Source organism: Gnatocerus cornutus, chromosome 5, assembly GCF_029298725.1.
Source record: "Gnatocerus cornutus isolate USDA-ARS CGAHR chromosome 5, icGnaCorn1.1, whole genome shotgun sequence".
Classification (NCBI taxonomy): domain Eukaryota; kingdom Metazoa; phylum Arthropoda; class Insecta; order Coleoptera; family Tenebrionidae; genus Gnatocerus; species Gnatocerus cornutus.
This window is the reverse complement of record NC_142237.1, coordinates 9,159,796-9,175,858: the sequence shown is the minus strand read 5'-3', so window position 1 is coordinate 9,175,858 and position 16,063 is coordinate 9,159,796. Positions and strand designations below refer to the sequence as shown.

The 16,063-nt window shown below is 34.6% G+C and overlaps 1 protein-coding gene across 1 annotated transcript in view; it reads left to right on the top strand.

Annotated features, from left to right (window-relative positions):
• The first annotated feature begins 1,298 nt into the window (after positions 1-1,298).
• Positions 1,299-16,063, top strand: part of LOC148174188 (dipeptidase 1-like) — a 122,480-nt gene continuing 107,715 nt past the window's right edge. Inside the window, exons 1-2 of the mRNA XM_088035449.1 lie at positions 1,299-1,462; positions 12,297-12,872. Of these exons, the coding sequence (XP_087891575.1) occupies positions 12,301-12,872 (572 nt within the window). The 5' untranslated portion in view covers positions 1,299-1,462; positions 12,297-12,300. The remainder of the gene's footprint in view (positions 1,463-12,296; positions 12,873-16,063) is intronic.

Below are 16,063 nucleotides of genomic sequence, written 5' to 3'. Positions count from 1 at the left end.
AAGCAGAGCGTGTACATCTAAATGAGTACTTCAATGAATTACACCATGCTTTAGTAAAACCTTTTATGAAAACTTCCACAAAGCTAAAAAAATTATTTTAAGTATGAATACTTGTCGTCCCCATGTTTCATTTGTTTAAAAATGCGAGAATTCTTGAAACACAACATCAAACAAGAAGCAGATCGAATCTATTTTCAACTTTACAGAAAAATTAAATGTGTAATTACAAAAATATTTTTTTTTAGGTAAATTAAATTAAATATTATTTATTCACTAAACTTAATGTTTCTTGTAATTGAGTTTTGTCTTTCACCAGCCGCATGCTTTCATTACCGTTTTACTGTTTCACTACCGTAACTATAGTAACTAAGTTATTTCCAAAAATCCGAAATTCTCGATCCAGCCTTTCGCGTCGCAGGAAATGATGGGCCTCCTGTCGCGACGAAGCTGTTGCGAACTAATCAGGCAGGAAATAACGAACTACACAGTGATTGTATAGCAGTCTTCAGCGTAATGTGAATTTAAATTCAGCAGGTTAGTTTGATCGTAAATCAGAATATGAATAACACGGTGATACACCATGTTTATATTAAGTCTGATAACAATATTTACGTGTGTTAGAATTTTCACAGACAATTTACGACAGCAAGTTCGATAACTTTGACAGAAATCGATAGAATGGATGTCGTCCGGGCGAAAACACGCTAACAATGGCACATAAGCTGATTATCTTTATTCGTATCTTGAGTTGCACGGTTCTCTTAACATGTCCCGCTTTTACATTAAAGCGATCTGGATTTATTGGTGTTTGTTGGAAAAAATAACGTCGTAGTTGTGATGTGAATCCACGTTTTAGGCATTCATAAAAGGTTGTCGAAAGTAGAATGGAACAGGTAATCACCTGAAAACGTTAATTAATAGAAAACACAAAAGGACTGCCTAAAAAGTACAAATGAGACAGATTAAAAGCTGGTAGCCATATTGTTACGGGCATAATCCGGCGTCTCTTTCATCCTTCCATTGTTGTTTTTGGGTTTTCAAAACTCCATAAATATTTTACGACCTCGGACGTTTTCATTTGCGTCGAAATGTTAATTTAGGTGCGCCATTTTTGTGTTAATCAACTTTGCAGACTCAAAAATTTGTGTCGTCGACTTCTTCCATTGCCGTTCTTTCAAGTCCTCGCATCATCTCTTGCACTCGCGTAGGTGTCAAACTAAACAGGTCAAAGCATCCAAGATGTACGCAGGCGCAAGCTCCAAAAAGGCTCAGCTTGAGCTTTCACTGGAGCCGAACCGGAGTCAGTAGCCTCGCGCGGATGCTGCGACGTATCCCGGAGTTTCCGGAGTTGGCGTGCACGAGCGCTCGCGAAATAGTTTGAGTATCGGACAATGTGAACTTGTCTCAAAATTACAGTGTTGTGTTTTCTCGGTTCAGGACCCGACAAAATGCCATAAATTGGGTAAATATCTCCACTAAAATAAAAAAATGCATGGGTTAATTACCTTACAGAAACAAAGATTCCATGCACTACGTGAAATGAAATGAAATTTAAATCAGGGTTTAATTACCCTTCGTTTCCGGGTGGGTTTAGAAAAACGCTTTTCCTGCTGTGGTTTGGGAATTAAATTCTTCGGGTTTTTTTGGGGGCTCGTATTAATGACTTGTTGGCAACGATATTTTACTCTGACCCTCTCGTGATTATGTTTTCATTTTCTTGGCGGAAAAATTCGGGTGCTGAAAGTTGAAAGGTTCATTTCGTACGGATTGGGGTTGAATGGTGTTAAACCGTTTAATCTCTTTAAAGGGTGCGTGGTGCGTTGTTCTTTAATCATTCGTTAAGTGATTGGTGGGCGAGATCCGTTCTTATTTTATCTTCTGCCTGATTTTCGACAGTTTTATTTCTTCTGCGGACAGTTTCTGTCGTGTTCTTTGAGATTAACAAGGATTTCTAACTGTCGTAAATTCGCAAAACTACGAACGAAATCCTTATAAAAATTCCGTCTGCCAAACTCATTATTATGTTGGAAAGCACACATGTAAGGCACTACATGGTAAAACTCGTTTTTTTCATTTTCATTTTCATTAAAAAATTCATTTCTGTTGTCTGTTAACATCATTCACGTTTGTAGCTTTGACGGAAATTCGATTAATTTTGGATATGTCTTAAAAGTAAACAGCTTTTATGATTTTTAATTGTTTCCACCATTCGATTAATTTATCTCCGGATTTATCGTTACGCCAAATTAACTTTCAACTTTCTCTCATTAACGAAGCAGCTTCGATTAAATTTTAATGTAAACGAAAACGGCTAAACTGAAGATTTTTGTGTAATGATGAAACTTGCACATAAAAAGGGTTAACCGCTTTATAATAACTGTTCAAACATGAAACCCTAATTAACTTGCTCTTAATCCATTATACTTTCCTAAATGAGTATAAAGTTGCCCATTGTTTACTCGTTTGATGTCAAGTAAACCACTCGTCGCTTAATTAGCGAAATCATAATTTTGATTTTAATGGTAATAGAAATAATGGACGCCGACAAACTCGAACGAAGTGTATCGAGAAGATTTAATTGAAAATTATTTGTTTTTCGAATTTGGCTGAGCTTGGAATATTTTAAAGTACAATTTCACATTTAGATAAATGGTCCAGAGTACGCATACATTTTCCTGGATGAGGATTTCAGAAGAAATGTGTCCAACAAATTTATCTTGCAAATCCTTTCGCTTTTATAATTTATGTAGTTTTTCACATTATATTAACCTTCATCTGCACGAGTTCCGACAACTTTACAAAATTCAGTTAATTAAAAATTTATCCGGTTGAACGGAAAATTGCTGATTGCATTTTAATTTTTTCCGGTATCATGTTACGGCTGCTATGAAAACTCTGTCACAAAATTATTTATAGAACTTTTTCATTTCTATCCTCAGTTCGTTTAAAGAACAATACGTTTTAAAATATATTTCAACCACAACATAAAGTATAACTTTAGTGGACGTTTTTGTTTTCCGGTATAGATTGTAAACCGGCAATTTATAAGCTGTTATCTGTGGTGGAAGACACGAAAACAGTGAAAAATTCAAGATAAATATTTATGGTGTAACTTACAATTGTTGGGATAAAATTTCAGTTTATCTTGAAATTTCCGTGTCAAAATAGTGTTACTTGTTTCAGCTCGCAAGAGTTTGAAAACGAATATTTATTAGGATAAGTTTGAAGGAACACTTTACTGAAATACGTCGTAGCCACGTAGTGGTGTCGCTTTACCAAATGTCTAAACTTTCATGAAGTGCTACTGCACCAGCATCTAAACATTTTTCAATTTAATTTGAATTATAGTCTAAAATTTTCTACATTTTGACTTCATGCCAATTATTATTAATTTAAGATGTTTTTTTGTAAATAAATGTGTTGTTAATTGGACACGTTTAATGATTGATTGTTTTTTGCCAAATGTTTGTTTTATGGACAAATTGAAAATTAATTAGGCGCTCTAACTTAAAATATCGTTCATTTCAGCGCCAGTTTTTCATTGATTTACCGTTGATATAAATTAACCAGAATAACGTTAAAACTTCATAACAATTACGCTTTCTAAAATGAAAAACTTTACTTTTGTGAATAATCCAGAACGGTGATAAATGTTCAGAATACGCAAAAACTTTCATAATATAAAAGAGGCGCTCCTTCAGCTAATATTTAATCACATCCTTTCGGGTTATTTTCAAGGATTACCGTGTCTAGTCGGTGGATTTTGCGGAATATTTGCGATGCACTTTTCATATTCCCGCGCACTTGTCTTCGCTAATTTTCTCTTTAATAAGAATTTACAAAACAAGAAAATTCCGTTTAAGTGTCTTCATTAAAACAATGATTTTGCTCGAATTTGCGGCTCTGAATTTCATTGGAGTTGTTTGACGTGCGGAACAAATTGATTTTCTGTCAAAGAATTTGTAACGTTATAAAATGGTTTTTATAGAGAAATCAATTATTTCTTCCTGTTAATCTGGGCTTTATTCGCGCTAGCACGAACGCCGTTTTATTCTTCTAATATGTGGTGACTATGGAGTAGCTTTGTGTTTTTTATTTATTTTTTACGGGTTTTTCAACAGTTTGTGTTTATGACTGGCGTAAAAATGCAAAATAGGAATATCCCGCCTCATTTATATTTTAACAAATTTTAGGTGAAAAAAGAACGGAGTTAATTTAATTTTGTCAAATGTACGTGATTTAGCGCGGAGGCGCTGACCCGGCGCATCCACCATTTTTATCCCGGCGTAAACGCAATTTAATAATTTTATTCCATTCCGAAAACCACGTGAAAATCTGCAACGACTATTTGAAAATTTTTCTCCACTCGGATGGTATTTACTTATGAAATATTTATCGCTCTTTTGACACATCAAATTCCATTTGCAGCACCCCAACGAACGTCTCAAACAATAAACAACCTCCAGATGTGCTTCTCTGGGAAACTTTTGACATTTTTTAGGCAAACGTCGATCGTTTTGCTTATCTTGCGGACGATAACCGCTAACTTGGCCGAAATTAAATTTCCATCATCTGAGAGCGTGATATTTTTCTCAGCGGGTAAAATTTTTAAAATAAACAAACCGGAACGGACGAAGAAAATTGTCCTCGTACAAAGAAAAAATTATCCCGTCACATTGCGTCTTGGGAATTTTCCGGATGCGCCCGCATAAATTTCGGAGATAACTGCGTATACATACGTAGCCCAGAAATATGTGGAAAGAGACGTGTATTTCACTCGTAACAATTGCTTTACAGGAGAATATTTTGCTGAAATTTGCGCGGAGGATGTAATTGGATGAGCGCGTCGGTTTGTATAAATTGTTTCGACATCGAGGATCTACAATTCAACAATTTTGCGGTGCTGGCAAAGATGTGTTTTGCATAATAAGTAAATTAAGTTAGGATGATTTTTGAAAGATTGTTGTGGTTTCAGAATTTATTTCTGTTAGTGGCTAGTTTAAAATGATACAATAATCATAATTTTAGAATCTTGGGTTTGTTCGTTTTTTTTGTTTTCCATTTGTTCCGGGAATCACGGAGATGAAGCTTTAGCCTCCGGGGACTTTTCCGGATATGTATATGAAGAGAATATATCTGAGGGACAACAGAATATGTTTATAATGTGATATATGTTTAGCAAATTGCTTTTCTCCAACTTGTGCATTCTAAAATTTAAATCATTCTTGAAGTTGCAACATTTTTATTGCGTGTTTACAATGATAGCTAAGTGGCTTTCAAAATTTTTGTTGACAGAGCCCGCAGTCTCGTTCAATAAAGATAATAAAAGAGTTTTCGTTTAATTTATAAACAAAATATTTTTGTTGCAAATAAATCAATTGAGAATTGCTCTAACGTGCTGTAAATTTTTTTTGGCCTCATGAATTGTAAATGTCAAATTAACATTCAATTGACATCTTCGGAAACACTAGATTTACAAGCGCCCTGGACGTTTACACACGCTGTGCGGTAAAAATTGCCCAAATCGTCTGCTCTTCAGATGCGTTTATAAATTAAAATCATTTTACCATAATGAAGATTGATCACCAAAGTGGAATCTACCTAAATTATTATCTCAATTAAGACAATATTTCTATTTTTAATGTAATATTAAAACGTTTTTATACAGCGCCATCTTGTGTACTTTTTGTGCACGAACTACAAAATTGACAGAATTGACAGATGATGAAATTTACAAATGTGACAGTTCTCATGAATTTTGAAAAACCCAATTATTTAAATTAAAATTTTTCGGCCAAAAAGTTTAATACAACTCTTGTGCGTTAACCAGCGCTCAATCATTAAAGCACTCCGGCTACGCCGTCGTGCTTCAAACTGATTTCGCGCTGTAAAATGTAAGTTACCACACGCGACTGTAAATCGCTATTAGTCAAATGCACTCTTACGACAGCGATTGTGTTTTACAAAGTGCTAATCTGATAAGGAGCCATCTTTATTTAAAGAGGTTTTTATTTGAAACTCTTTGGTCATTATAGCCAGAAACGAGGTCGCAAATGTCCGACAAAGACAGTCACTAATTACACCAAAGCTTCCATTATCGGAAATATGAGTTTGCGCATTACTTTTCGTTTGTCAGCTCCGGAGCAAACTCACACAGATTAAAAGCTTTGTGAAATTTATACTGCGAGAGCACTGATCGTGGATCATGTAAACGCCAACATATAAATCCCGACTAATTTATTAAAATGTATTATATGTGTGGAAAAACCCTCTTGAAATAAGTTGAATGTTTATGCAAAACAGCGCAAGCGATTCAGCGGAATTTTTATTTGATCCAAAGAATTAGGGATAAAACACTTTCAGTTCATTTCCTAGTTCATATCGGAAAGTGAAACATGAACTGTTATTGTGTTTGGCAGAATTGAATCAAAGTATTAATTTGTACCAAAACGGCTTTTACAGTGTATTGTAATGGAACAAATTAGGCCTGGCTGATCCCATTACAGCGATTGTTTTTTGCAAAACCACGCTTAATAGACATTAATATTATGTTTCAGTTACTAAAGCCTCATCAGCAACAATTTAATAAATGCAACAATAAATCATGTGAAAATTTGCCGAAATGCAGTCATAAATAAGCATTTGTAGCTGTTACCGTTGTTTATCGGACTCGGGTTAAGGCAATGTTTTATGATAAAAAACACACCCCACGGCGAAGTAAATGGGGTTGTTGGTGTCCGCGTGGTTTCGTTTAAAAATAGCAGGGGATTTTTCCCGAAAGTAATTGTTGTTTTAACTGAATCGAAGATTGTTTATTCGTTCAAAAAACTCGATCTGCTTAGAAACAATACTTGGATATTACCAATCGATTATAATCAGCCAGTTCTGACATTTTCATTAACTTTTTTAATAGACGACTTTAAAAAGAAAAAACAATTTTGTCGGCGTACACGAAAGAGCAATATTTTTTCGACCTTAGCGTTTTTAATTTCCGATCGCCCCGTTAAAAACATTTTTGTTCGTTATTTTCGAAAACTCAATAAACCGCAACTTTCTTTGAGTTTTATCATGGAGGGTAGTTCGTTTCCTTTTATTTACTTTCTCAACTTTGCAGATATGCAAATGTAAGTTTTAATTTAAGTTTGTCATTCTTAAAAACATTTTTCATTTGCTTTGTTAATGGAGGCGTCCAACTTTCAAGATTCGATATCATTTTGTTCGGATCAACAGATAAACCACACGTCAATTTTCCTGCAGAGAATTTACCGATTTACATAGGGACAATTTTAGAAATCAGCAAGATAATCACAGAACGGCATTTTTAATTTGACGTATACCAAAATTCTTTGCAGGAAAAATAAGGTTTACCTAATTACTTTTATTTTTTTAAGGGTAAAACAGGATGATGGGGATTTGTGGTGATTAGGCAGAGTTAGACTTTTGCCAGGAGAGAAGTTAATTTTTAATACAACGCGGTTGGATCAATATTAATAAATTACAAATTTTCCTTTAAATTTTTCATGTTTTATGTGAAGAGATGAGTTTTACATAAAATACAGAATTATTTACAAATGACGGCCTTCATCACATGAGTGCATCCTCAAAGGTTTCGTGGCTGCACTGCAAATACTACGTGCAAACAGATCATCTCGTTGAACTAAGTAAACTGTAACCAGAACTGCGTATGCAACATTTAACACACTTCCATCAAAAATATTAACTTTTATAATAATGCACCAATTAATTTAAAGACGTTTTACAGGAATTTTACCAATAAAGAGATCTGCAGGAGAAATTGGGTAAAAAATTCTGTAATGGACTTCAATTAGGTGCTTCTTATGGCTCATTAGGAAGGGTTTAAATGGTCGTTTTTGCGGCATTCGGGCAGATTGCGTTAATGGCGATTAACGCCCAAACGTAAATTAATAATGGTTGGAAAGTGCTGATTACTAAATCAAGAGGTCGAATAAAACAAGGAAAAATTGCGACGCCGTCGTTTGAACAAAATCTACAAATAATTCTATTGTTGGAAAATGTAGTAAACAGTTCAACTTTGACTTTTTATTGCATCGTACCTATTGTTCAGTTTTCTATTTCCTCGCCTAAAAGTTTGCTGGCCTTCGTCTAGAATAATAGACTTTCTGATGCACTCCGGCGGAAATTCAAACCTCCAATTACAGAGAGCTGTCTTCTGTTGCAGTGCAGTTCTATCCAGAAATGTTTTTATTCCGATGTCCCAGTTTTATAATCCTCGTTGCGGATTAGTCGGAAAATGCAACATCAGCTTAGTTGCATCTTTTATGTAATCGGAAATCACGATTTTCCCATTTGCAGTCGTTTCCGTTTGGCGGATTTTTCTCATAAACGTTCAGCTGGAAAAGAACAGATAATCACGACAAAAATCTGCAAATTTCAAATTAAACGACCGCCTCCAATTACGCGGCATCAGCTGGCGGCGATATGGTCGTTATCGCGGTATGAAACGGTCAAAAATCCACATTCGATCTAAATTTAGTTCAAGTCGAAAACGACTCGCATATTTCATGGTGGATTCCCGCTTCGGGGCGTTCTTGATGGAACTGTTATGAAATTCAACTTTAGTGGTATAAGGCGCAACTTTTTTCCCTATTTCCGTTTGTTTAAACTGATATAAGGTTTTCTATTGGAAAGACAAACTTTTCCAGTTTACCTGAAAAATAAGGATTTGCATTTTTCACAAAGATATTGTTTTGGCTCTAAATGGTTAGCCGACCGGCCCAACTGTGTGAACTCGCCAAATTTCACAATCCGGGGAATTACCCCTGGGACTCGTCGTCCTACCAGTTTCAGCTTTTGGGGACGACATTCCGCCACGATTTAGATAATCACTTGGAAAAAATTTGTTTACGGGAAAAGTTGCACGATTTCCCGTCGCGAGTTGGCTAATAAAAAGCAGAGACCTCTGTTGCGATAACTACAGCATTTGCTTACGCATTTCGTACAGTAATTATGAAGACTACTAACGAAAAACTACTTTATACATATTTTCATATATAAAAAGTGAAATATTAAAATAACGTAAAAAAATATAAAAAACAATAAGAATATTGTTTCATATTTTCAAAATAATAGTCACAATTTTATAAAATTGGGTACATATTTTTAACTGTTTAGTAATTAAATAAATACATTTTCATTTTGTTGTTTAGACAGGCGTAATGGTCAAATTTTATTTACAAATAGAAATATGTTTAATTTCTATTCTAGAAAACATTTAAAATGTGTTGTTTGAACAAGCGCAACGACCGAGTTTCACCAACAAATAAATGTTTAATATAGATTTGAGAGCATATTATAGCTATCACAATAATATTGGCTTGATTTTCCTGCAAGCAAACAGATTTCTCTGTATGTTTAGGCCATGTTTATACTTAAAAAATGGAAAAATATGAGAGAAAATGAATTTTTCAGTCCGTCGGAAATTAGAACGAAAGAAAAAATGGAGGGCAAAATTCTAAATTGAAATTCGTTCTTAGGGGCGCTTTTTTGGCTTGACGGTTAATTATGCATGAGCATCAAATTATATCTTAGAAGAATATTGTTTGTCTCTGTAGCATTCCTTGCGTGGGATGAAAGTCGCGTTTTTGCCCGCCTCCAGGTAAATCAAACTATTTCGCATTGTGTTGAAATAATTTAGGCTGTAATCGTTGGACAATATCTGCTAGGGCAGCATTGTTCTCCATTTACCACGAACTAATTTGCGAAACATTCCGCGTCATAACTGTATTATTCTCAGCATCACAAGCGTAAAAAATTCTCTGGAGTTCATTTCTCTCCCTTACAGTGTCGGAGCGATTAATTAAAAATATGTTTACAGCGCAACACTGTGAAAAATCTTTATTTAGTCTAAATTCAAGGGGTCTTTTCAAACCGCGAGTTATTTTTTAAAATGCTCGGATTAAATTACTCTAACTCGCAGGAAATCTTCCAATCGCTCTTTGTTTAAAAGTTAAAAACTCCAGGACAACAATACGACGGGTTTGTGAAATTAATTTTATCGAATCGAACGCTTCCAACTTTTTACAATTACAACTTCTCCAAGATAATAATCCGAACTTCAAACTGCTCGACTTAACTTCAAACAACATGATCTCAAACTTTACAATATTGTTACTGTTTGGACGATTTTTTAAGGGCATCGGCGCGGAAAGGCCCCTCAAATGCGATTAATCTCGGTCCGATGCTGAAAAAACAATCACTCTAATTAAAAAACTCGACAAACATTGACGATCGTGCTTTATCTGATGGAAAATGCCATCCACAATTGTGCGGCGATGATAATCGAGCCTTAATGGCGACTGTTTCAAGCACGCGTTGGCCAATTAGTGAAAGAAATTGATGGTAAAAATAATGAAGGAAGAAATTCATAAACAAATTAATTAATTGCCACGAAGAACTGGGGGTTTCTTGATATTGTTTACCAACAACAGTGTGATATTTCAGGATAATTTTATTAGAGACAACACAAAAAAGGCAGTTAATCAGGCTAAGAAAAACATATCCGAGAGTCGTATAGTATTGATTACGAAGTGATCAAAACAGGCAATTACGGGGCGACAAGAGCTTAATTGTGATGAAAAGTGGGGGTTTCGCGGGTTGACAGCAGTTTGTTACGTCTTCTGTGCTGAGGGTTAATTAGAGAACATGCAGCTCACTTCATCGGTATTAGGCACTTTTGTAAATTTATTGGTAAATTTCATTACACTGCACCACCGCACTCATAGCGAAAATTGTTACATATGTATTTCAAGAACCGACCTGCTTATTATTATTTACGAAAATTGAAAATTCCAAAGAAACATTTTTGTAATCAACTAGAAAAAAATCTTCGTGAATTTAAATTTTTTATCAAGAAACAGTAATTTGGATCACAAGGCCGGAAAATGCTCTTGTTGAAATCTGAGTGAAATTGCAAAGACGAGACGGAGCCGAGTCGTAGCAACACAAAGACTTCCAAAAGAATTTTCGGACGTGTGATTCACACTATTTTTTAGGTCAACAAAATTTAAAGAGTCAAAAAAAAACTGATCTAGTGACTCTTATTCTTTAAAGTTGCTCTCCTAGTAACTATTTTGGAAATAAAACATTCTAACCTCTTTTAAAATACTTCAGCACACTTCTGTGTCAATTGATGACAGTGCAATACCAACCGGTAAACAAAAAAAATCTAGTTTTTTTATTTGAGGAGGCCTAGGCCGCCAAATGCCGTTATTCGGCCTATTTATATGTCTCCAAAAACGTTAAAAAAGGACAGCGGCCTAAAAATAATATTTGAGTATTAATATTTGTCATATATACTAAAGCTCATTACTGTTGGTTCACTCATTAAAAAGTTAAGTTGGCAGCAGCCCCTAGCGATTTTTATTTTTATCCGTAACAGTTGACAGTAAAGAATTGAAAGCCTGATTTACACCCAATAATTTTCGAAAATTTACACAGGAGAGTGATAGCAATAAGCTGGAGTTTAAGTATTTACAGTAGAAGCGCTGTATGTGAGCGAGCTTTTGCTATGAGCTTTTCGCGAGAATACTGTGCATGATATTTTAAACTGCTTTTTCTATAATTATTATTATTACATTGTATCTTGGTATTAACTTTGTCAGTAAGCAATAAATGTCAAAACTATGTCAGTTGAACCTCCATAGAAGCATTTTATTGTTGGCAGTAAGTCAAGACACGCACAAAAACGCATTTTTGAAATATTAAATAGAAAATATCGATCGTCTCTATTTTACACTTTGCACACTACGCTCCTTTTGATCAAACGATAATTGGCATTTTCGATGACAGCAGTATAAAAAAGTTGTTTCTATAAGTAATTAGGCGTCTACTGTAATTTATTAGTATTCGAGATTATTAATTTTTGTAAAAAATTTAAAAAGTCTTATCTAAACTTAATAATCGGATTAAAAGTTTGAAGTCTGAATTAATGGTTTGCGGCAATAAATTATTGGCAGAAAGAGCCTTTAACGTTCGTTCTGAATTTTGAACAAAATTAAAGGAAAATTAGCTATGACCAGAAATCGGATTAGTGGAATATTACCGTAATTGCAACCCGGCGCATCCACCATTTTTAACAAGCGAAACTAAGATTGCTTTAATGTTTCTACTTTAACGAGATTTTGCTTTAATTCTCATCTCATTAGCATTCCTTGAATAGTTGGCAAACAATAGAATTTAGGAAACTGTTTTAATTAATTATAGTTATAAAACTGGAATTGTCATTTTAATAATAACAATTTGTTTTGTTTGTTTAGGCCGATGTCGACGATGAAATCCTCCAAATACACGCAGGCCAGCACGCCCAACGACAACGAGTACCGCGACTACCAAAACGTGGGCGTGACTCTTCTCCCCGACGATGGCAACCAGAACTTGCAGGGTCACCGTAGTTCGGATTTCCTCGTCAAGGGTACATATGACCCTTTCCGACCTCCTGACAGGTACAGTCCCGAGCGCAACGCTAACCGCTTCCCGGTGGACATTGAGTTGTGTAACTGTGCCAAAGAAGTCGTCTTTAAAGCGCCCCCGATGGTGATGAATCGTTCCTTCAGCACATTACCAAAATTCGATACAACAAGCTTGAGTCAGTTCAGCTTGGACAGGAAAATGGCCAAGTTTCCGCAACGACACCACAAACTCGGCTTCTCGTGCGAAATGCAGAAACGGATTCAGAGCCCGGAAATCATCAACATTCATCGGGGTCCCAACAATGCGCTTTATGATGGTTACGGTGATGAGAACTGTGCGATAAAATCAAGTGCGTATGATAAGGAGTTTAAGTGTGACGATTATGGCTTCAGAAGGGGACATCCGTTCAGAACCAGCTCGAGGTATGTTTGTCTTATTTGTGCGATTTACACAAAAGCGAATTCGACTGATTTATGGGGGTTTTTGTGGGGTAATGAGAATCCATTCGTGGCAACAAAAAGGGAGCACAACGACCGGTTTTGTCTTGGAACAATATTGAACTTTCTTGGAGCTATGGCACAACAGTTTCACAAAACAATTATTTTTCATTTCGATTCTTTGATAGCTTTGATTAGTGATGCAGTTAACGCTTCTCTGTAATTGTGCAGCTAACATCATGTGTTTCGATTTTTGTGTGGTTTGTCGGATGCAATTTAATTACAACGAGTCCAAACTACGATCAGTTAAAGCTCGCTTTTGATCGTAGCCAAATTCATGTTGAATATTTACCGCTCTTTGACACTTTTAGTAACGAGAAGATGCTTCAAAAGAGGCCGCTAATTTGTAATTTGTTATTTCCACCCGCCGGGGGTTTGCACCCACGGATAGTACGAATTGCACGTATTTGTGTTGACATTGGACACTCTGTAATGTTTGTGTTTGGGTGTAGCTTAGCGCTTATTTTATGTTACTGTTTACTGCACGAGGTAACAAAAAACGTCGAGTTGAATCTTGTTTTCTACGTAATTAAAATGTCTGAAAATATCAGTTTCTTTTATCCAAAATGCACTAATGAAGTAGTTTTGTAATCTTGTATTATACTCGAGTATAATAGTATTTTGTTCACGTAAAAAATCCATTGTAAAGTTTGTTATTGTTAAACCAAATGACCACGGAAAATTAGTTTTCATTATAAATGAAGCGCTATATCGGTACAAATTTTTTAGACAAGCACAAACGTGGCCAATCGGTTGCTCATAATAATCCACAGATAAACTCAAAATATTTCATTATTCTCTATAATCTGTGTTTGAACATAAATGCATTACTCCTATTATTTATTTGTTTAATGGATTTATTTATAAAAGTGTAGCCGGCGGCTGAATTGATTTTTTTATAATAAATTACAATAATCTCAAACGCAAACCCGCAAACGATCGATGAATTTATGGAAATTCATTTAGATATTTTTCATGTTATTATAATTTATCTGAATATTTTTTTTCTGAAATGCAAAGACAAATAAAATAGGAATGAGATGATTATAAAAATTTAATTAATCGAATGACGTGTAAATTAATAAGGGAGGTTTTTGTTTAAAATTAATATCCTACATCCTGGGTTTTAGCCGGAATTCTAATTTGGTTTTCAAACTCATTTTTACTAGAGCTATTTTACAAAATGAATTAAAAGTATTGTGCCTATGTAGACAAACAAGGAAATGAAACTGAATGTTTTCTCCCAATTTTTAATTTCAATTTAACTAAAAAACTAATATAAATTCCCTTACAAATCAAATTTGCTTTAGAACGCTTGATACGTTTTCTTCCAGTTCTCCTTTTTATTTTGTACTGTTTGCTTAGCGTTTCATTTATTTATTTTGTCTTGGTTAATTTTCGTTAGTTTGAACAGACAATATACCATTTGTAGATGTAAAATTTCATGAAACTTTAATTTAATCGAGTATTTGTTTTAATGAATTCATTGCTGAAAATGGTGCAGAAAATTGAAGTTAAGAAAATGGGGCCAATTCTATTATCTAGGAACAAAAAGAAGAACAAATTAGTACATCTACTTTTGTCTCATTTGCATTTTCGCGTCGTTTTAAGTTCACAGTTCCTTCAGGGCCGCTGGCGCTTTTCATAGATTCAAAATTGTCCAGAAATAGAAGTCAAGTCGATTATTGTAAAAAGCTTTTTTGTAAGTAACCAAGGAACATTTGTGTGTAAATTTAATTTTCTAAAACAATGCTATAAAATAGCCAAAGGATTTGTACTAGAAAACTGGCAAGTTTCCACAAAGATCTACAGAGTTCGCATTAATTTGAGAAAAAGAACGTTATTTTTTAATTGTATTGTAAATGGAAGTATACAAACAAACTGATTCTTGCAAATTTATCCGGATTTTTTCATTTACGTTATGGTGAGCAAAGGTCGATCCCACAGGCTAAAATTTTATAAAAATCGGACTATGGAAGTTTATGTTGGAAAAACACTGCCCTAATTGGGTGATTAATCCCAAAAGAGAACCTCGATCGCTTCTTCTATCGTTCCGTCCGTAATCGATAAATTCAAATTTATTTGAGTAATGAAATTCCCTGAAAAAAGCAACTTTAAACCTCTGATTTTATTTAAAATTTAATCGGCTCTACGTTACGGAACTTACCCCAGCTCGACATAATTTATTACAACTTTAATGCCTCCCTCAATTACGGAAAGCTTTCAAAATAATTAATTAGTTGTGTTGCTGCTATTAGACGAAATTGTTCCACATAAAGGAGCTTTTAGCATTTTTATCGGAAATATTTATCACGGGAGCTTTCGTGGGCGAAAAAGTAATTCCGGTGGTGTACTTGCCGACTTATTTATAGGAATGCATGTAGACTTTTTGGTAATTAAAATTGGAGAGCAGAATGTTTCGGAATTAAAGGTCGTTAGCTGCATCTTGTTAACAACCGACGCCACGGTCTGATATAGAGATAGAGCTGAACTGATATTTGATAATTCGACTGTGGTGCATTTGCGGCTTTGTTTGCGCAGAATGTCCCATAAATGATTGTTGAGTCGAACTATTATCTAATGAAATTAATGAAATTTCAACACAAGAATATTTAGTCGCTTTGTAGTTGGGTTTGTTTTCTCTATGTATTCCAGTCATCAGAACTGTCACATATTTTAATTAAACTTAATTAAATTTGCAATCTGAAATCTTCATTGTCTTTTCTAATTGTTTCGTGTCCTTTTGTTAATCACAATTATTGCTACTAAAATATTTGGTTTACACGAAAACAGACCCAATTAAAACAGTTTCGTCTATTTTGGTTACTTTCTATTAAGTTCTTATGTTACAAAGTTTGAAATTATTGTGCCTTGTAGGAAACTCGAAGCCGAAAGCTCATTAGCATTTTCCTCGGTGATTCAATCATCGTAATATTCATCAGCACGTTTGATCGCCATAAAAAACAAGATGAATTATAAATCCCGCCAACTTTTTAGATTTAAAGTTTATCCAACTTCACTCGATTCAAGTTTTATTGCCGAAAGAACAACTCGAGCCGATAACATTTATTAAATCTCATTTCACGACCAAACTCATCAGAGAAACAATAATTTTA